Source organism: Cygnus atratus, chromosome 30, assembly GCF_013377495.2.
Source record: "Cygnus atratus isolate AKBS03 ecotype Queensland, Australia chromosome 30, CAtr_DNAZoo_HiC_assembly, whole genome shotgun sequence".
Taxonomy (NCBI): Eukaryota; Metazoa; Chordata; class Aves; order Anseriformes; family Anatidae; genus Cygnus; species Cygnus atratus.
The window spans coordinates 166166-186490 of NC_066391.1; the positions used below are offsets into that span (position 1 = coordinate 166166).

General features: G+C 58.7%; 3 protein-coding genes across 3 annotated transcripts; all 3 read right to left on the bottom strand.

The window, feature by feature from the left end:
* Positions 1-125: 125 nt before the first annotated feature.
* LOC118261525 (olfactory receptor 10K1-like) lies at positions 126-1550 on the bottom strand. Its single transcript, XM_035572393.2, has one exon. The coding sequence runs from the start codon at positions 1526-1528 to the stop codon at positions 563-565; it is 966 nt and encodes a 321-aa protein (XP_035428286.1). The 5' UTR covers positions 1529-1550; the 3' UTR covers positions 126-562.
* A 1336-nt stretch (positions 1551-2886) lies between these two features.
* On the bottom strand, positions 2887-8576 carry LOC118261526 (guanylate-binding protein 1-like). Its single transcript, XM_035572394.2, is given in 10 exon segments — positions 2887-3375; positions 3534-3709; positions 3836-3938; positions 4064-4276; positions 6246-6520; positions 6799-7041; positions 7154-7356; positions 7638-7747; positions 8155-8282; positions 8384-8576. Coding segments are annotated over 10 exon segments (1701 nt in total). The 3' UTR covers positions 2887-3318.
* A 7719-nt stretch (positions 8577-16295) lies between these two features.
* On the bottom strand, positions 16296-19934 carry LOC118261527 (PDZ domain-containing protein GIPC1). Its single transcript, XM_035572395.2, has 5 exons — positions 19743-19934; positions 18209-18389; positions 16883-16992; positions 16714-16795; positions 16296-16447 (listed from the first exon to the last, which is right to left on the bottom strand). The coding sequence occupies exons 1-5, from the start codon at positions 19923-19925 to the stop codon at positions 16296-16298; spliced, it is 708 nt and encodes a 235-aa protein (XP_035428288.1). The 5' UTR covers positions 19926-19934.
* Positions 19935-20325: the final 391 nt, after the last annotated feature.

Genomic DNA, 20325 nt, shown 5'->3' on the forward strand with positions numbered 1-20325 from the left:
GGAGGAAAGAACAGGCTTTTGTCGTCAGCTTCACGCAGCCCAGGACGTGAATGCAGCGGCTGTGGGCCGGGTGCGTTAATTCAGCCCCCGGCAAAAGCAAGCCAATGAGATTCGAAGTAGCCAAGTCCTTGCAGGAGCTCAGTTCCTTGCAGGCTTTGATGGGCCCCGCAATATCACGCAGTCAGAGCTTGATAAGCACCATGAACATGGTCCTGTGCTTGCGATCTGAAAAAAAATGGAGTTTCCCCTTGAAATTCTTTCAACGCCTATGATTCTTCTTCACTAAATGTCTCAGGTTGTACAGTTGGAAGCTTTGGTGGAACTGGGGTGGAAATTTGGATTTCCATCTTCAAAAAGAAATTGGGTTTCTGTATTCAAAAAGAAATCGAAGTTGGTTTTCCCACTCTCACTGTGACCGGAATTTGTTCATCCTTCTTAGCAGCCGTGCTTCGCCGTCATGGCTTTGCCGAAGCTCCGCTGGGAGCCAAAGGGCTCGCGGAAAAGGAGCGATGCTTTTTGGAAGGGGAGGCTGCCGGCTGGAAATACCCGCTGGGGAAGTGGCTCACCTTGACCTCTTTCCCGGAAAACATTCTGGAGAAATCTGTGTTTTCCTGATCGTTTTCCGGAGAGCCGCTTTGACATCCTTGTTCCTCAGGGTGTAAATCATGGGATTGAGCAGCGGGGTGAGGATGGTGTAAGTGACCGAGATCAGCGCGTCCTGGCCCGACGAGGAGCTGGAGCCCGGCCTCAGGTAGATGAGGGAGGCGCAGGTGTAGTGCACGACCACCACGGCCAGGTGGGCGCTGCAGGTGGAGAAGGCTTTGTGCCTCCCCGCGGCCGAGGGGATGCGCAGGACATCGGCGAGGATGAAGAGATACGAAGCCAGGATCAGCGTCAGCGGGACCATCAGGGCGAAGACGCCCAGCACCATGATAACGGCCTCGCCGGCGTCGGTGTGCCTGAAGGCCACCCGGAGGACGGGGGAGATGTCGCAGAAGAAGTGGTCGAGCTGCCGGCTTGCCTGGAACGGCGAGCAGAACACCAGGGGGGTGACCAGCTGGGCCACCAGCAGCCCGCTGAGCGCCGACGCGGCCACCAGCTGCGCGCAGAGCCGCCGGGTCATGATGCTGCTGTAGGCCAGCGGGCGGCAGACGGCGACGCAGCGGTCATAGCCCATGGCCGCCAGGAGGAAGGAGTGGGAGCAGCCCAGCAGAAGGAAGAAGTACATTTGAATGGCGCAGCCCAGGAAGGAGATGGCTTTTCTCTCCGCCACCAAGTCCACCAGCATCTTGGGGACGATCACGAGGGTGTAGCAGGTCTCGGAAAAGGACAGGACGCAGAGGAAGAAGTACATGGGTGTGTGAAGGCTCCGCTCCACGCTTATGACAGTCATTATAGCAGTGTTCATGCTCAGCGTGAGCAGGTAGAGAAGCAAAAACACCCCAAAGAGCAGCTTCTGCAGCTCCGCCAGGCTGGAGAACCCCAGGAAGATGAAGTCGGTGGCCATCGTTTGGTTTTCACTCCCCATGGAAGCTTTCCCCGAGCAGCAAGGCCAAACAGGGGCGGAGGAGCTTCGAGGGGCGGTGTCCACTGCCGTGCCAAGGAGAATTTGCCCCAGCGCCCCTCAGCAGACCCCTTCCCAGTGCCCGTGCCCCCACCACGGGCTCTGTTCCTGAAATCAGCAGGGCACACACGTGGGCTCGGGGCTGGTGAGCGCTGCGGGCAGCCCCCAGCCTCGCTGCAGCTCCCAGCACCCCCCAAGTGGCTCAAGGACCCCCAGCTCCCCTCGCCGATGTGCAGTGGCTGTCAGGGTGGGTGCACGGCCACCGGGGCTCGCCCGGGGCATGGCAGCCCCCGCGGGGAAGTCCCGTTGCTCGTCTCGTAGCGGGGAAAGCGGCGTCTGCGAGGGCAGGCACTGCGAGGGTGGGCAAATCGCGGGCTGGAAGATGGAGCAGGGGACGGGGGGGCGTTGCGGGGGTGCTCCTAGAAGTGAGGAAAGTGGCTTCAAGGGGCTGCAAGAGGGGGGAAAACGGTGCTGCAGAGCCTCCTGCTCTTTCAAGGGGCGCGTGAGCTCTCAGAAGGTGCAGCACTGTGGGAGATGAGGAGCTGGAGCTGCTGGGAAAGCAGAGCAGACAAAGCAGGGCTTTGAGCAGTGCAGCCACCTCCAGCTGCAGTCAGTCCCGGACCCAGAACGGGGATTATTCCAGCAAGGGGAGAGTGGGGAAGGGTCTTGGCTCCCCTGCAGGACTGAGGGACATGGTGGCCTGGTGTGGCATGGCTGGGATGTCCACTTCCACCCCCGACGGGCATCAAGCAGGGGGGTTGGGTGGAACAAGGCTCAGACGTTGGGGTCCTGCCACGGGACCTCTCCCTCCCCTCCTGTCCCCACAATGAGGGCGCAGAAAAGAAATCCGGGCGGGCTGGAGGGGAAAAAGAGCCCTGAAACCACACCTGTGCTGGCCCGAGGGATGCTCAGGAGCAGAGAGGGTTTGGGGAGCTTCGGCATGCTTGTGGCTGGGGGCTTCTACGTGAGCCCCAGCCCTCCCGTCCCTGTGGGCAGGGGAACTGCAGCAATTAGCTCCAGAGGCACACATTAACCCACCCAAGGGCGGCGATATCCGCACCCCTTGCTAGTTGGTTGCAGTGGGCATAATTAAGAGCCAACCTCCCTTAGGCAGACCCAAAATACCATTGGCAGCTCTTGGTAATGGCCACGTGCTGAAGCCCAGGTTGGAGGACTTTTTTTATTATTATTTTATTATTATTTTATTATTATTTTATTATTGCATTATTGTATTATTTTATCTTTTTAAAAGCAATACACACCCCTAATGAAAGATGAAGAAAGACCAGTATTTTCAGAGCCACTGCTGACCCTTGGGTGTACTTTTTGAGCAACAGCAAAGGAGCAGAATTTCCCACCTACGAGCTGATCAGCAAATCCACCCCATGCCCCTAAGATTACGCTCCCCAGATGATTAGTTTCCTTTCCAACTACGTGAAAGCATGAAAGCACTAGCTGGTGCAATGGCAGCGACCACGGAGGTCACTGCCACACCCTGTCCCTTGCAGCAAGGACTTGCAGAGTTTAGCAGAATTGTACTTGGGAACAAGAAGCACACTACACAGCTCTCTTTCTTTGTTTCTGCACGGCTTCTAAAGAAAGCCATCATGATCTCATCACTTAGACCAGGAAAATAACCATTTCAAAAGAATCTCAAACGTCTTTCCCAAAAGCTCAAACATTTTTTTCAAAAGCTGAATCCACGGATTGCCACCGGGGCTGCCACCGGAGTTGCCACCGGGGTTGGAATTCTGCTAATCCTCAGGGTTGTTCTTCTTCTCGGAGCCACTTGTGGACTTCTCGTTCTGGTCCTATGAAGACAGTCAGGTTGTCAGCAAGCCCAAAGCCTTCCTGCATGGTGTCTGCAGTGCAAGGGGGCCAAGAAGCAACGGGAGGGAGCCAGGTGGGCCCCCATCGCCATTCCTGCCTGCCAGCCACAGCTCTGGGCACGTCCTCTCTGCCATGGTACCTTTGATTGATGGTTGTTCATACTCTCTTTCTCCTTCCGCTGCTTTCTCTGATGAGGCTTTCCATCTCTGAGTACCTTCTTCAACAACTTCTTTAGGTTTTTGGCCTCCCTCTCAGCCTCCCTCTTCCTCTCAGCCTCTCTCTCCTGCTCAGCTCTCTCATACTTGGCTTTCAGATCTGTTGAGAGAGAAGCAGAGATGCCTCAAAGGCAGGAGATGAGCCCCAGGCCCCCAAGGAGTACTGTCCCTCCCTGCCGTGCCAGTCCCTCTCCAGGCAGTGGCATTTCTCCAGCCCCAAAATTACTTTTTATCTGCTCTTCCTTCTCCGTCAGCTCACGGTCGACTTTGAGGATGGTTCTGGCCATAGACTCTGTCTTCTGGAGGAAATCCTGCAGCACAGCATCCGCCTGCAAGGCCATGGGGAGGGCAGGAGTCAAGGGGTGAAGCAGCAGCTCCGGGCGCATGGTTTTTTGGGAGAGGGCGGTGGGACGTGGAGCCTCTGCCCTCGCCAGGGAGCTGCTCATGTTCCTACCTTCACCCCCTTGCCAGGCAGTGCCCGGTATTGCTCCACCAGTGCCTGCTGGTCTCTTTGGAAGAGCTGGTAGCCCCCTGACATGAAGTAGACCCCGTCATTGATCTGTCTGTCCAAGTCCTGGAAGAGCTCCTGGAGGGCAGCCGTGCACTTCTTGTGGGATGCCCACTCGTTCTGGACCCAGAAATGATCCTTTAGAGCCTCTAACTGGACCTGTGCAGAAGGACACCGAGGGAAGGCATCAGCCCAGGCCGAGTGGCCTCCACCACTCTCAAACTAGGCAAAAAAAAAAAAAAAATGCCTGTTGAGCACTGGAACGGGCTGCCCAGGGAGGTTCTGGCGTTTTCTTCCCCATGGAGATATTCAAGATCTATCTGGACGCCTACCTGGGCAACCTGCTCTAGGGAACCTGCTTTGATTCTCGAGGTCCCTTCCAAGCCCTACAGTTCTGTGTGTGAGAATAAAGCCAGGCTGGCATGGAAATGGGGATCTGCAGCCTGTGGGGTGATCAGCGGGGAGGTGAAGCCCCCATGGGCTGCAGACAGGCACGCTAACTCCTGTCCCAGCACCCAGAACCCCCATGAGATAAACCTTTCCACGTATTACTGTCAGGCCTGGTGTCTTATAAAACCAGCCATTAGCAAAGAACCCAAAGCCCAGAAATGTTTTTATAAATATATTTTATAAAAAAATGTTTGTATAAATATATTAATGGCAAGAGGAAGGCCAAGGAGAATCTCCATTCTTTACTGGATGCAGGGGGGAACATGACTACTGAGGATAAGGAAAAGGATGAGGTTCTTAACGCCTTCTTTACTAGCCAGACCACTTATCCTCGGGGTATTCAGCCTCCCAACCTGGAAGTCTGGGACGGGGGCAGAAGAACCACCCCCACAGTTCAGGTTGGGGACCTGCTGCTCCACCTGGCCAAGTCCATGGGGCCAGATGGGATCCACCTAAGGGTGCTGAGGGAGTTGGCAATGGGATTGCTGGGCTGCTCTCCACCATCTATCAGCAGTCATGGTCACCTGGGGAGGGCCCTGGAGACTCGCTAATGGGACACCCATCTATAAGAAGGGTCATAAGGAGGAGCTGGGGACCTACAGGCCCGTCAGCCTGACCTCGGTGCCAGGGAAGGTGATGGAACAGGTCTTCTCAAACGTATGACCATCCAGCTGGCGACCGGTCACCAGTGGTGTTCTCCAGGGATCGGTGTTGGGCCCATCCTCGTTAATGTCTTTATGGATGGCTTGGACAAGGGAATGGAGTGCACCCTCAGTAAGTTTGCAGATGACACCAAGATGGGGTGAAGTGTCAATCTGCTGGAGGGTAGGAAGGCCCCGCAGAGGGACCTGGACAGGTTGGATCGATGGGCAGAGGTCAATGGGATGAGGTTCAACAAGGCCAAGTGCTGGGCCCTGTACTTGGGCCACAACAACCCCATGCAATGCTACAGGTTTTGGGGCAGAGAAACACTACAGGTTTTGGGGCAGAGTGGCTAGAAAGCTATGCAGAGGAAAAGGATTGGGGGTGTTGGTGGATGCTCGCCCAAAAGTGAGCCAGCAGTGTGCCCAGGTGGCCAAGAAGGCCAACGGCATCCTGGCTTGTCTCAGGGATAGTGTGGCCAGCAGGACCAGGGAGGCGATAGTCCCCCGGTGAAGGGCCTGGAACACAAGTCCTGTGAGGAGCAGCTGAGAGCACTGGGGGTGTTCAGTCTGGAGAAGGGGAGGCTCAGGTGAGACCGCATTGATCTCTACAACTCCCTGAAAGAAAAGTGTGGGGAGCTGGGGGTCGGCCTCTTCTCACAGGTAACTAGTGATAGGACTAGAGGGAATGGTCCCAAGTTGTGCCAGGGGAGGTTCAGGTTGGAAATGAGGAGACATTTCTGCTCAGAAGGAGCAGTCAGGCACTGGGACGGGTTGCCCAGGGAGGTGGTGGAGTCACCGTCCCTGGGGGTGTTCAAGGGAGGGTTGGGCGTGGTGCCTGGGGACATGGTTTAGTGGGTGACATCGGTGGTAGGGGGACGGTTGGACCAGATGATCTTGGAGGGCTTTTCCAACCCTAATGTTTCTATGATTAGAGGGCACAGCACTGGCCTGGCCAGCAGGGACTACACTACTCCCCCTAGGCTAGGGGTGACAGTCTCCCCGGGGGGATCCCGGCCGAGGTGCGGAGCACCTACCATGAGCTCTGCCTGGAACCGCTCCCTGCTCTCCGCGAAGGCCCGCGCCATGAAGAGCTTCATCGCCTCCTCCTCACACCGCGCGTGCAGCTCCAGCAGCTCCTGGGTGGTCTCCGTGGGCAGCCCCTGCTCCATCTGACCCCGGTACAAGGCCACGGCCTCCTTCACCGCCTCCGAGTTTTCGATCTCTGCCAGGGCCAGCACCGCGTTCTCCAGGCACGGCACGGCCCCGCTCTGGATGGCCTCCACGTAGCTCACCACCAGGGTCCCCAGCCCTGCCGGGGAGGGGTGACAGATCTGCAGCACGACCAAAATGACCGGGGTCCTGCCCTATCCCCGCTGCCAGGATCCCCTCGCAGCCCCGAGCTTCTTTTTCTAGCTCTTTTCCAGCCACACGCAACAGCTAAGAGCTCCAAACTCAGAGGTAAGTGCCACAGCCAGCACAAAAAAACGTGTCCGTGCCCCCCCCCCCCCAAGCAGCATTTTGCTCTGCATCTGAGCCTTGTCCCGACACAATCCCAAGGGCCTTGGCCCTCTGGACATCAGTACTCACTGCTCCCCGTTATCTTGTGGCCACCAGGGATGGTCTTGGGAAGACAATTCTGCCCGATGTAGCTGCAGAATCTCTCCACCTGCTGCTGGAATTCAGGGTCGAGCACCTCGTCCGGGAGCTCCTCCAAGCGGGGCAGGTCCTTCTTCCTGGCTGGCTGGTCGAAAATGAAGCACTTGCGCTCCGGGAAGAGCTGGTGGATGCATTCCCGCAGCCGGTTGTAGTTCTGGGCCTCCTGGCTGCTCCCTGTGGGGTGAGAAGGGCCAGAAAAAGCCCCCGGGGCTCAGGCTCGCAGTGCCTTCCACCACAGCTGTGTCCGGGGCTGGATGTGTCCAGCAGCACAGCACCGCTCCCCTACCATCCTGCAACTTCAACACGTTCTCCAGGTATTCGTCCTCAGAGATTTCCTTCCCGTCCACCTCCAGCTGCAGCGTGAAATCCCGGACGGCCCAGACGAAGTTTGGGAAGAACAGGGCACGTCTGTCCAAACCCGGCTGCTCATCTTCTGCCTCCTTGGGTGCTGTTTTCACCTGGACGTACTCTGTCAGCTTCAGCACTTAGCTGGGGAGCTGGCTAAGGAAGCGGGGACCTCAGCTCTGAACACAGGGGCACCCCCGGCCCGCGAGCACTTGGCACTTCGTGAGCACTGGTGGAGCCTTTTTGGGGACAGAGGCCAGCCCGGTCCCACCAGGAGGAGGGAGAAAAGCCCCGGGGACACCGAGCGGGTCCCTGGGCACCACTGGGAGGTTTCATCTCCCCACACAAGGATCTGGGATGTGGGATCCCTGTGGCCCCCAGGCAGGGAGCAGGGGGCATCCCATGTGCCCCCACTCAAAGGATACTGCAGGTTGTCCATGGCCTGCTGGTCAATGGTGCCCTTGCTGTTGTAGATCAGGGTGCTGGAGAGCAGCACGGCCAGCACGAAGATCCACGTGTCATTCTTGGTGTCGCCCTGGAACAACGACCCCAGGTTCTCATCTTACCCAGCAGCCCCGTGCAAGACCCCTTCAGGCATGAGCCCAAATACCTGGACCCTGAGTGCTGCCAGCCAGCATCCCATGGCAAAACCATCCCCTGGGGAGACCCCACAGTATCTCCAGGGCTTCCTACATCTCTCTATCCTCAGTTCTTTCACTCTCAGGGTCCCACAACGTGCTCCCTGAGCTCCCCGGTCCTGCTCTGATGCCGTTCGCCAGTGAAGCAGAGGAATTTGGCAGCTTGTCCACCCCGCCAGCCCTCTCCTCACTCCCCGGGCTTTCTGCCCCATGGGGACAGCTCCGGTTCCAGAAGAGGCTCCTTCGTGGAAGGGACTAAACCCAGAAAGCCCAGGCCCAAGGGAAGCCCCTCCTTCTCCCCCACCTTCTCAGTGTCTCCCAGCCCTTCGGTGTCCAGCAGCACCAGCATGTGTCCGGGCTTGCAGGGGTGAGGCACGCACCACATCCAGATTCCTTTGGTGTGCACCCGCACGCTGGAGCCCAGGGCGAAACCTGTGGGTGCAAAGAGCCTCAACAGCGTGAAATACTGAGCAGGAGAAGCCGAGCACCTCGGCCAGGCCAGGGGATATGCACATCTTGTCCCCTTCCCTTACCTCTCCTCTGCCCCGCCAGCCTGTTCAGGAGGTAGGACTTGCCGCTGCGGTATGGCCCGGCGATGGCCACCACCACCATGGGCTGCGTGATCCCTGACAGCAGCCACAGGGCCTCCGGCTGCACCACGAGCCCCTTCCCCTTCTCATTTTTGATGAGGCAGATGGGCTCCGGCATCTGGATTTGGGATGCCATTGCTCACAGCCACGCAGTCTGCAGGGGAGACAGGCTGGTTAGCTGGTTAGCACCCCACCCCAGGGATATCTTCACCCGACTTCATTTCTCCAAGCCAAGCAGAAAGGATGCCCTAGCTTCCTCCCTCCGTACCTCCTCTTTTTGCCTCTTCCAGGCTGAAGCTTCAGGGAGCTCATGAAGATCTGCATCGTGCCCGATCCCCCCAAAGGGTCCAAGCTGGGGGCAGGCACTGGGGGGTTGCACACAGGCTCCCAGCCCCCTGTTCCCTTTGCTCCATCCCGGAGCAAAGATGGAGCCAACCTCTGGACCGCTCCATCCTCCCCCTGGCAGGGAGCTCTTCGGCTTGCTGGGGTCCGTTGGATCCCTTTCCCGTGCCCCCTGCCCATAGCTGCCTGCGTGGGGCTGGGGACAAGGGGATGGGGATGGGACTCACCTTCACCTTCTCAGGACTGCAGCAGCTCTGCAGCACCGTGGGCGCTGGGCTGCCTTATATCCCGTGTCTTTGTCCAGCCCTTCTCTGCCTATTCTCGGAAATTACAGGGAAGAAAAAGAATCGGAAGTGAAAGACGGTGACTGGAGGTCAGGAACACCCTCCTCTGCCTTTCCCTGTGTCCTGGTGTTGGCTGGGATAGGGTGACTTTTCTTCCTGGTAGCTGCCACATCACTGTGTTGGGATTTAGGATGCGAATACTCTTGGCAACTGTGGTGGTTTAACCCGGAATCACCCAAGTATCACACTGAGGTGATAAAAAATGGAGGTAAAAGATTGTGGTTTATCCCAGAGTCACACTTAGGTGATAAAAAACAGAGGTAAAAGCTTGTGGTTTAACCCAGAGTCACACTTAGGTGATAAAAAAAACAAAGCTAAAAACTTGTGGGTTGAGATAAAGACCGTTTAATAGGACAGAAAACGAAGGGATAATAATAACAATGATGTCCCATGGTGTGGGATATCCCTTTGGCCAGGTTGGTTCTGCTGTGTCCTCTCGCAGCTTCTTGTGCACCCCCGGCCTCCTGGCTGGTCGGGCAGCACGAGAGGTTGAAAAGTCCTTGGCTTAAGGACTTAAAAGAGTTTTGGGCATCACTTCAGGGTGCAGAGGGGCACCGGAAGGTGTGGTGTGCCCCGGTCTTTCCCCTGCCAGCAGTCAGAGGATGCTGGTGCACTCTGTCACTGGTTTCTCTGGCGTGCCCGATGCTTTCTTCTTCCTTTCTTCTTTCTTTCGTGCTTTGCCTTTCCCCACATCTCCTCCAACCAATCCTGGCCGTGGTGAGGGCCCTCCTTTCTCCTGATGGCTTCTGGAGGCATGGGAGCCCCCAGTCACAAGAGGGCTGAGTAAATCGCACAATAAAATGATGCTGCAAGTAGATGGAGCTGTTTCCCAAAGCAGAGCCGCTGCAAAGGACTTTCAAGAGCGACGCTGAAGCGATACTTGGAGGAGCAGAAGCGTCTACTCATCGTGAGCTTTGATTTTACAGCAGAGTAAAATCTGCTGGATTTTATGGAAGAACAGGTTTTCCACAAAATTCCCACTTAGCCCAATTTTGCCACGGTAGTACGTGTGTTGTCACAAACGAGGGAGGTAGCTGCCATTTTCCCAGGAGCAGCTGGTAAATGCAGTCCTCCGCAGGGGTTTGGCAAGTTGTTTGGCTTCGTTCTTGTTTGGTTGGTGGGTTTGGTTTTTGTTTTGTTTTTTCTTTCCATTTCATCAGCTCCTAGATGAAAGCCATACACTTGTTCTGGCCAGAATCCTCAAACACTTCAAAAAGAAATTTAAAAAGTCATTTTTCCTTGAGGTCTGAAGGGAGGAAACGTCACTGAGCAGTGCAGAAGGCACCCAGTGACTGCAGACAGTCTCAGGACATCCAGCCCTTTTTTTTTTTTTTTTTTTTTTTCCAAAACAGTGACTACGAGAGGCTTCCCCCTTACCATATTACTGGCAGTGCCTATAGGATCATGGAATTATTAGGGTTGGAAAAGACCTCCGAGATCCAAGGTCCAACCGTCCCCCTACCACCGATGTCACCCACTAAACCATGTCCCCAGGCACCATGCCCAACCTTCCCTTGAACACCCCCCAGGGACGGTGACTCCACCACCTCCCTGGGCAACCTGTCCCAGCGCCTGACTGCTCCTTCTGAGCAGAAATGTCTCCTCATTTCCAACCTGAACCTCCCCTGGTGCAACTTGGGACCATTCCCTCTAGTCCTATCACTAGTTACCTGTGAGAAGAGGCCGACCCCTAGCTCCCCACACTTTTCTTTCAGGGAGTTGTAGAGATCAATAAGGTCTCACCTGAGCCTCCCCTTCTCCAGACTGAACACCCCCAGTTCCCTCAGCTGCTCCTCATAGGACTTGTGCTCCACAGAGGCATAGAAAATCAAAATACCACCCATGCCCCCCTCCAGAAGGTGGAGCAGAACATCTCAAGCCAGACTAGGACAACTTGGGTTCAAACTCTGGTGCAGGCACCATCAACAAAGGTTGCTGGTGGTCGAGGAGGGGTGATTAACCTTACATATCCACGTACACATTCAAGATTTTCTGCTTTGGCAGCACCCTTCCAACACCGAGGAGCCAAGGCTCAGGTTTCTCTCGCAGTTCTGGTCAGAGCTGTGGGACAAGCCAAAGGCAGGGGGATTTTCCAGAGCACCGGGTTCAATCCTATTTAAACCTGTCATGGGGTTATAAACATAGACTGCAAAGGAGACCACTAGAGGTTTAGTAAAACAAACTAAAAACTACAATGACAACATGACACATCTCCCCTTGCTGTGTAAGCTACAAGGGAGAGAGGCGGGCCATCTCTTCCCCAAGAGATGGGAGCCAAGGGGGGCAAAGTGGCCGACAGGACAGTAGCCTCCCTGGCCATGACCAAGGTGCCTGAGTGAGGTGAGCAGGGCAGAAATGGGGACAGAAGCCAGGCTCAACCAACAGCCCAGGTCAGCAGGCAGGTCTGGGCCCAAAAAGTCAATCTTTAGGCCCACATCGGGCCCCACGATGGCCAAGGCTGGGAAGTCAGCCTGCGGGCAGGATCCACAACTAGCCATGAGCACGGCCAGAGCTAGGAACCAGCTCTTCTACAAAATACACCCGTCAAGGACTGGAAACCCCAAACTGAGCTTAAACAGGACCCACAGGCGGGGGTTGGGGTGGGTGGAAGCCCCAGATGAGGCCATCGAGGCCTGCGGGCCCTCAGCGCCCTCGGCCATCTTGGAAAGGCCAGCGACCGAGGAGGTTCCTCGTGTCTGGAAAACGGAGATGTTGTTCCCATCTTCCAGACAAGCATGAAGGTGGATATAGAAACTAAAAACACCTTTTGAATTGGGACGGGATTGGTGATTTCTGGAGGAGACGCCGGGGACGCCTGATGGCGGCCTTCCCCTCAAGGGGGGGCTACGGGAAGGCTGGAGAGGGACTCTGTCAGGGAGAGTAGTGACAGGACAAGGAATAAGGGTTTTAAACTAAAACAGGGGAGATTTAGATTAGATTTGAGGAAGAAATAATTTCTTATGAGGGTGCTGAGGCACTGGGGTGTCGCCCAGAGGAGCTGTGGGTGCCCAAGGCCAAGTTGGATGGGGCTGGGGGCAGCCTGGTCTAGGGGAAGGTGTCCCTGCCTGTGGCGGGGGGATCTGGAATCATAAAATCATGGTTTGGGTTATAAGAGACCTCAAATATCATCCAATTCCAACAATTAGATGATCTAATTCGATGAAGGAGGGGAATTCCTAACTGCCTTCTGTGACACAATGTGCACAAGGCGGACAGGGGACGTTGCGCAATTGACCATAGCAAGACATCTGCCACCAACTCCCATGGTTTATTTCTCAGCAAATCGGTGAGATAGGGACTGGATAGAGGGTATTAAGATAAACATAGATAGTGATAGATATATAGATACATAGATGATATATAGATGATATCTAGATATATAGATGATATCTAGATAAAGCATGTGGGAAATTGCCAGCACCCTCAGGCCCAAATCCGATCAGCAGCACCACATCCCGAGGGTATTTCGGTGCTAGCTTATCCATCACCAATCAACGCTTGGGCCAGTGCTGTTTAACGTCGCCCCCAATCCCCCGGGGATTAAAAAATTGGGGCAGAGTGAGGATTAGCATGCACAATGCCGTGCAGTGAGTGCTCGGGGGGGGTGCTGAGCCTGACAAAAATTGTTTGTTTTTTTTTTGTCATGGTGTGGGCTGGATGCATGTGGCAAAATGTCAAAAAAAAAAAAAAAAAAAAAAGGGGGTGGGGGGGAAATGAGGCAAAGGAGCTGTAACACTCAGCTACAGACCACAGCAGAAAATGGAAAGATTTGAGATCTGAGTCCTGGGTGGCTGGTAAGAGAAAAGGGGGTTCAGTGGCCATCCATTTTTTGATGGTGAGGAACCTCCTTTTCCTTTTCCATGTCTGTAAAGTCCAGTAGGAGACCTTCTGGATCGATATCAGGGACTATTGGCTTCACTGATTCCTTAAGCTGAAAAATAAAGAAATCTAAAAAAAAGGCAGAGATCCACTTTTTCTTAGCTAGCCACTGAAATCTTCCCTTATTCATTCCACCCAGTATTTCCCCAATTGGTCATGCAAGACTTGAAGACAATTATGGCCAGCACCATGGCTAATTAGGACTTCTGTTTTAACGAGTGCCCTGGCGCATTTGTGCAGACGCCAAGAGGGAACCGAAGAGAGCTCTCAGGAGGTTGAAGTCAGAAGCAAACTTGGAGGTTTCTGAAAGTCTTAACGGGTCCCACCGGGGGCCATCCCAAACGAAGTTGTCCCTCCAGGGGCTTTGCCACCTCCTCACCAATCCTCCCCTCTCCCCATCCCTCTCCCCAGCCTCACGGGGGGGGGGGGGGTTCCCATCTCCCTGGCTTCGCCGATGTCTCCCTGGCCTCCGCTTTAAAAATGAAGCTTGGACGCGGTGGCTTGGGGACGTGGTTTAGTGGTGACATTGGTGGTTGGACCAGAGGATCCTGGAGGGCTTTTCCAACCCTAATTATTCTGGGATTCTGTAATTCTGTGATCCCAGGGGTTTGTCGATGCCTGAGCTCCCCCAAAAGCTCACTGCTCACCAAAGACCCTGCTCCCAAACTCGCTTCCAGCCTTATTTTGATGCTCTCTTCCCCCTACGAACACCCGTTCTTGTGTCGTCCCTAAATCCTGGCCCTGTTTCTGCTCCAAATATCTTCTTTCTTTGAGGTCGCCACCACCCCCGAATTACTCAGGGACTCCAGCACTCAGCTCTTCTCTGCTCCTTCCACAGCCTGGGCTCAAGCCTGGCCGTGAGAGTTCCCCCTCCTCTTCCTCACCACCCTCCCCGCAGCCCCCTCGATCCCGCTGGGACCTTGGCATCGCCCGCCGAAGATTCCCCAAAAGGACCGACAGAGTCTCAGACTTCTGCAAAATTTTGTATTTCGGCTGATTATTATTTTTCTCGCGGAAATGATACAAACGGGCCGACGACTCCGGTGCGGAGCTCCTCCAGACGTGCTGCCCAGGGAAAGGGGCGGCTCGACATCGAAATCCGGGGATTTGGGAAATTAACGGGCTCTCCCCTCTTCCCCACCGCTGCTTGTTTTTTTTTTTTTATGAGATGTTCCAGAAACTCAACAGTTTTGGGCGATTCACGTGGCAGTCCCGCTGCTCGAAGCTTCGAGCTTCTATCAGAGCCCGTTTCAACCCCAAAAGCCCAATTCCGGCCCCGGGAGAAGCATCGGAAACAACGAGGGAAGGAGACCGGCCCCAAAAGCCAACCCGAGCCCCATCCCCGCTCCCAAACTGCGCCCGAAAGCCAGCCGTACCCCAAAGAGAAATAACCCAAAGCCGGTCCCGACCCAAACCTAAAGCGTAAGGTGCCCCCGAACCAACCCCAGAACCCAGCCAGGAAAACACCACGCTGACCGAACCCCGAAATAACCCCACTGCCAACCCCGTCGCTAACCCTAAACCTGCCCCGACCCTAAAGCAAGCCATAAACAGAATCTAAAGCCCCAAAACCAGCTTCAAGCCAAACCGGGCTGACCCCGACCCCAAAGGCGACCCTGACCCCGACTCTGACCCCAAATGCGACCCCGACCCCAAATGAAACCCTAACCCCGACCCTGACCCCAAATGCAACCCTGACCCCGACCCTGACCCCAATCCTGACCCCAAATACAACCCTGACCCCAACCCTGATCCCGACCCCAACCCTGTTCCCCCCCACGGCCCCCCCCAAGGACCCCACAGGTCCCTCCCCAGCACAGCTGGGCTCAAGGAGAGCCCCCTCCCCCAATGTCCCCATGTCCCCCCCCAAATGTCCCCATATCCCCCCCTAAATGTCCCCAATCACTCCCCAAAACGTCCCCATGCTCCCCCAAAACACCCACATGTCCCCCCAAAACGCCCGCTTGTCCCCCCCAAATGTCCCCAATCACCTCCAAAACGTCCCCATGCCCCCCCCAAAATGTCCCCGATCATCCCCAAAACATCCCCACACCCCCCCCAACGTCCCTCCCCGAAACATCCCCAACCCCCCCAATGTCCCCACGCCCCCCCCCCCCGAAACACCCCCAGAAGCACCGACCATTCCCAATTTCTCCCTATTTTATGTTAAAGTCACTTTACATGTAAAATACAAAAATAGGCCCCCGGGGGGGGTGGGGCCATGACACCCCCCCACAGCTCCAGGGGACACAGTGAGCGCCCCCCCCTTCCCCGGTAGCCCCCTCCAGGGGACAGAGCCACCAAGGGTGGGGGGGTTGTGCTTCCTCCCCCCACCCCCCCCGAGGTAGTCAGTGCGATGGGGGGGCACGGGCAGACCCGGGTGTCGAGGGGGGGGCACAGCGCTTTGGGGGGGGGGGGGGGCAGCATGGTGGGGGGGGACACAGCGCTTTTGGGGGGGGGGGGGCGGGACACAGTGTGTGACAGGCTCAGATTGGCACCAGAACGGACAGACCCTGATTGGGGGGGGGGGGAAAGGGTGGCTCCGGTCTGCAGCCCCCCCCCAAAATAAAAACTCTTTTTTGGGGGGGGGGGGGAGAGGTGAGGCTGGACCCTCATTGCTCACCCGGGGGGGGGGGGGGGAGGCACACCAGTGTCATGGGGGGGGCACCTCTGAGGGATGTCCCCCAAGTTTGGGGGTGGGGGGCTGGAAAATCCCCTGGTAGTGGTTAAGGGGGGAGGGGTAGTGTTTTACGTCCCTGGACAGCTTGGGGGGGGGGTCCCAGGCTCCCGGGGGGGGTCCCAGGCATTTGGGGGGGGGGGTCCAAGGCCACTTGGGGGTGTCCCAGGCTATTTGAGGGGGGGTCCCAGGCTATCTGGGGGGGGGTCCCATTGAAAATGGGGGCACCCAAGCCCCATGTGAGGGTCCCAGGCTATTGGGGGGGGGAGGGTCCCTATCCAGGAGGGGGGGCATCCAAACCTATTTGGGGGGGGCCTCAAGCCCATGGTGGAGCAGTTGGTGGGATACTATTGGGGGGGGGGGCACCCAGGTCCAGCAGGGGGGGGGGTCCCAGCATGTAGTGACAGTCCCAGGCATGTGCGGGGTGGGGGGGGGGGTCTGGTTAAAAAGTGGGGGGGACAGGTTTGGAATTGGGGTGGGGGCACCCAGGTCCTTCGGGAGGGTCCCAAAAAAGAGAAGTGGGGGGAGCAGAAAGGGGGGTGGGCGGAGCGGGGGGAGGGGTGGCGCAGTTCTGAGGTTCCAGTGGGGTTTTTTTTGGGGGGGGGAGCCCCCCTCAGCAGCGCCCCACCTTGGCGTCGCCGATGGCCCCCCAGACGTCGAAGACGAACTCGTCGGGGAAGGCGAAGTCGCCGAGCTGCGAGTCCAGCGCCTGCGCCAGCGCGTCGGGGTCGCGGGCGTCCCGGCCCAGCTCCACCATGGTGGCGGCTGCGGGGACGCGGGGACAGTCAGGGGACACCCCGGGGGCACCCAAGGGCCCCCCCGGGGGCACCCATGGGACACCCAGGACGTCCCAGCCCAAGGGAGAGCGCCCCACGTGCGGCCCCGTATCCACACCGGATCGGTGGGTGCCCCCCTCAACACCCCTGGGTGCCCCTCATCACCCCTGGGTGCCACCCCCAGCACCTCTGGGTGCGGGCACAACCCCGGGTGCCCCCCCCGCCCCTCCCCAGCACCCATGGGTGCCGGCTCACCCAGCTCGGTGTCGCGGATGCCCATGTAGCTCTCCAGCAGGTCGTCCACCTTGGCGATGGCTCGCTCCTCGAAGGCTGAGGGCTGCGTGGGGAGGGGGGGGGAAACGGGGGGGTTACTGGGGTGCTGGGGGGCTCCCCCGCCCCAAAAAAGCACCCTAGGGTGGCCCACCTGCTCCTCCACGGTGGCGGGACCCCGCGCGCGCAGCCGAAGGGTGCCCCGGCCGGTGCCCAGCTGGGTGCCGCCGCCTCTGCCCCCCGCCGCTCGCTGGCTGATCATGTCTGAAACGGGGGAGGGGGGGAAGGGAGGAAAAAACGGGGGGGGGGGGCCAAAAGGTCGGGGTGCCCCCCGTTAGGATTTGGGGGTCCCCCGTGACACCCCGGAGTTAGAGGACCCCCGGCAGTTTGGGTTTTGGGGGGCTGTGACCCGCCCCAATTGGCTCCTGCCAGGTTTGTGGGGTCCCCTCGTCTCCCCCCTGGGGCAGCGTCAGGCCCCCCCCTTAGGGTTTTGGGGTCCCTTGCGTACTACGTAGCCCTTTATAAACCCCCCCCTTGGGTTTTGGGGTCCCCTGGGTGCCATGCAATCCCCTATAAAACCCCCCTTAGGGTTTTGGGGTCTCTTGGGGGCTATGGAGTCCTCCATGAGGCCCCTCTGGAGTTCTGGGGTCCCTTGGGTGCTACGAAACCCTCTATAACCAACCCCCCCTTGAGTTTTGGGGTCCCCTGGGTGCTATATATAAGCCCCCCCTGAGTTTTGGGGTTCTCTGTGAGCTATGGAGTCCTCTAGAAGACCCCCTTTGAGTTTTGGGGTCCCCTGGGTGCTATATAAGCCTCTATAAGAACTCCCCTTGAGTTTTGGGATCCCCTGGGTGCTATGAAGCCCTCTGTAAGCCCCCCCCCGAGTTTTGCGGTCCCCTGGGTGTTATGTAACCCTCTATAAGCCCCCCCCTGAGTTTTGGGGTCCCCTGGGTGCTATGAAGCCCTCTATAAGACCCCCCCACAGAGTTCTGGGGTTCGCTGGGTACTATACAACCCTCTATAAGCCCCGCCCCCGAGTTTTGGGGTCCCCTGGGTGCTATGTAACCCTCTTTAAAACCCCCCCTGAGTTTTGGGGTCCCCTGGGTGCTATGAAGCCCTCTATAAGACCCCCCCGAGTTTTGGGGTTCCCTGGGTGCTATACAACCCTCTATAAGCCCCCCCCTGAGTTCTGAGGTCCCCTGGGTGCTATATAAGCCTCTATAAGAACCCCCCTTGAGTTTTGGGGTCCCCTGGGTGCTATACAACCCTCTGTAAGCCCCCCCTGAGTTTTGGGGTCCCCTGGGTGCTACAGCCCCCTCCAATTTCCGCTCGGCCCCGTCCCCACCCGCAGCGCCCCCAGCCCCTCCCTTCCCCGAGCCCACCCCGGGGCACCCCCTCACCCCGAACCCACGGGGCAGGGCCCCTTCCGCCCTTCGCGGCGGGGCTCCCAGCGCTCCCAGTTCTCCCAGTAGGGGCTCACCGAAGGCTTTGCGGGGCTCGGTGAGGCGCAGGGCGAAGGGGCGCCCCTTGGGGAGCTCCTTCAGCAGCTTGGCCACCTCGAAGTGCCGCGCGCCCACCAGGCTGCGCCCGTCGATGGCCTCGATCATGTCCCCGACGCCGATCACCGGGATCCGGTCGATCACGCTGCCCTCCTTGATCCGCTGCGGGGTGGAGGGAGAACCCACTGAGACCCCCCCCCAGACTCCGGGGCCTGACCCCATGGCCCCCTGGGTGGGGCTCGAGGGGGTTTTGGGGTCCCCCTGGGCGTCCCAAAGGGGGTTTTGGGGTCCCAAGAGAGGTTTTGGGGTCCCCCTGTGTGCCCAGATGGGGCCCGAGGGGGCTTTTGGGGTCCCCCCGTGTGGCCCAAGGGGGGTTTTGGGGTCCCCATGTGTCCAGATGGGGACTGAGAGGGTTTTGGGGTCCACCCCTGTGTCCAGATGGGGTCCCAGGGGGGGTTTGGGGTCCCGAGGATGGTTTTGAGGTCCCCCCGTGTGCCCAGACGGACCCCAAGGGGGGTTTTGGGGTCCCCCCATGTGTCCAGAAAGGGCTTGAGGGGGCTTTTGGGGTCGCGAGGGGCAGTTCTGGGGTCTCCCGTATGCCCAGATGGGGTCCGAAGAGGGTTTTGGGGTCCCCCTGTGTCCAGATAGGGACTGAGAGGGTTTTGGGGTCCCCCCATGTGTCCAGTTGGGGCCCAAGGGGGCTTTTGGGGTCCCTCTGTGTGGCCCAAGGGGGGTTTTGGGGTCGCAAGGGGGGTTTTGGGGTCCCCTGTGTGTCCAGATAAGGCCCAAGGGGGGTTTTGGGGTCCTGAGGGGAGTTTTGGGGGGGTCCCCATGTGTCCAGATGGGGACTGAGAGTGTTTTGGGGTCCCCCCTGTGTCCAGATGGGGCCCCAGGGGGGGTTTGGGGTCCTGAGGGCGGTTTTGAGGTCTCCCCGTGTGCCCAGACGGGCCCCAAGGGGGGGTTTTGGGGTCCCCCCATGTGTCCAGAAGGGGCCTGAGGGAGCTTTTGGGGTCACGAGGGGCAGTTTTGGGGTCCCAAGGCAGGTTTTGGGGTCCCCCTATGTGTCCAGACAGGGCCTGAGAGGAGTTTTGGGGTCCCAAGGGGGGTTTTGGGGTCCTGAGGGGGGCTTTGGGGGGCCCCCATGTGTCCAGATGGGGCCCCAGGGGGGGTTTTGGGGTCCTGAGGGGGGCTTTGGGGGGCCCCCATGTGTCCAGACGGGGCCCCAGGGGGATTTTGGGGTCCCCGAGTCCCCCCACAACACCAAGGGACACCCCCATGTCCCCCCCCTAATGCCCAGGGCTGTCCCCAATCCCCACAAAAAAAACACCCCCACCCCCCCCGAGACCCTCGGGGCCGTGCCCACATCCCCCCTGTCCCCCTCCATCCCCCTGCTTTCCTCAGGCCCGTCCCTACAGCGTGTGGGGGGGTCCCGTCCCCATGGGGGGGTCCTGTCCCCACGGGGGGGTCCCGGGGGGGTCCCATCTCTGCAGGGGGGTCCCGGGGGGGGTCCCTCACCTTGATGAAGGCGTAGCCGGCGCCGTTGTCGGTGATGGTGAGGCCCAGCGCCTCCTCGGACTTGAGCACCTCGACCTCCTTGCGCTGCCCCTTGGTGTGGGCGAAGATGAAGTCCTCGAGGCCGATCTGCCCCCCCAGCAGCTTCTCCATGTCCACCTTGTGCGTGTTCAGCGTGCAGAACATCACCTGGGGGGGGGGGGGGGGGGGGGGCGGGGGGGCGTCACAGAGGGACCCCCCCCACCCCAAACCCCCCCCCCCACACGCCCCCGGACCCTCCCCCCCCCCCCCCCCCGGTGCCGTCCCACGCCCTGGGGACAGGCGGGACCCTGGCGCTGGGGATCCCAATTCTGAGCCCCCCCCCCAACCCCCCGAGTCCCGTCCCAACCCTGCCCCCCCCCACCCAGCACCCAACCCCCCCCTCCCCGACACCCAAGGGTGCCCACCCCCACCCCCGGACCCCCCACCCCACCCAGAGACCCCCCCCCAGTGTGGTCCCACAGGCGGGACCCTGGCGCTGGGGATCCCAATTCTGAGCCCCCCCCTCCCCAGCCCCGGTCCTGTCCCACCCCTGCCCCTCCCCCCC

Coding starts and splice junctions, on each gene's coding strand:
- LOC118261527 (XM_035572395.2), bottom strand. CDS start 19,925: ATGTTCTGCACGCTGAACACGCACAAGGTGGACATGGAGAAGCTGCTG. Junction 18,390..19,742: donor CCGGCTACGCCTTCATCAAG/GTGAGGGACCCC, acceptor TCCACCCCGCAG/CGGATCAAGGAGGGCAGCGT. Junction 16,448..16,713: donor CATCCGCGACACCGAGCTGG/GTGAGCCGGCAC, acceptor GCGTCCCCGCAG/CCGCCACCATGGTGGAGCTG.
- LOC118261525 (XM_035572393.2), bottom strand. CDS start 1,528: ATGGGGAGTGAAAACCAAACGATGGCCACCGACTTCATCTTCCTGGGG.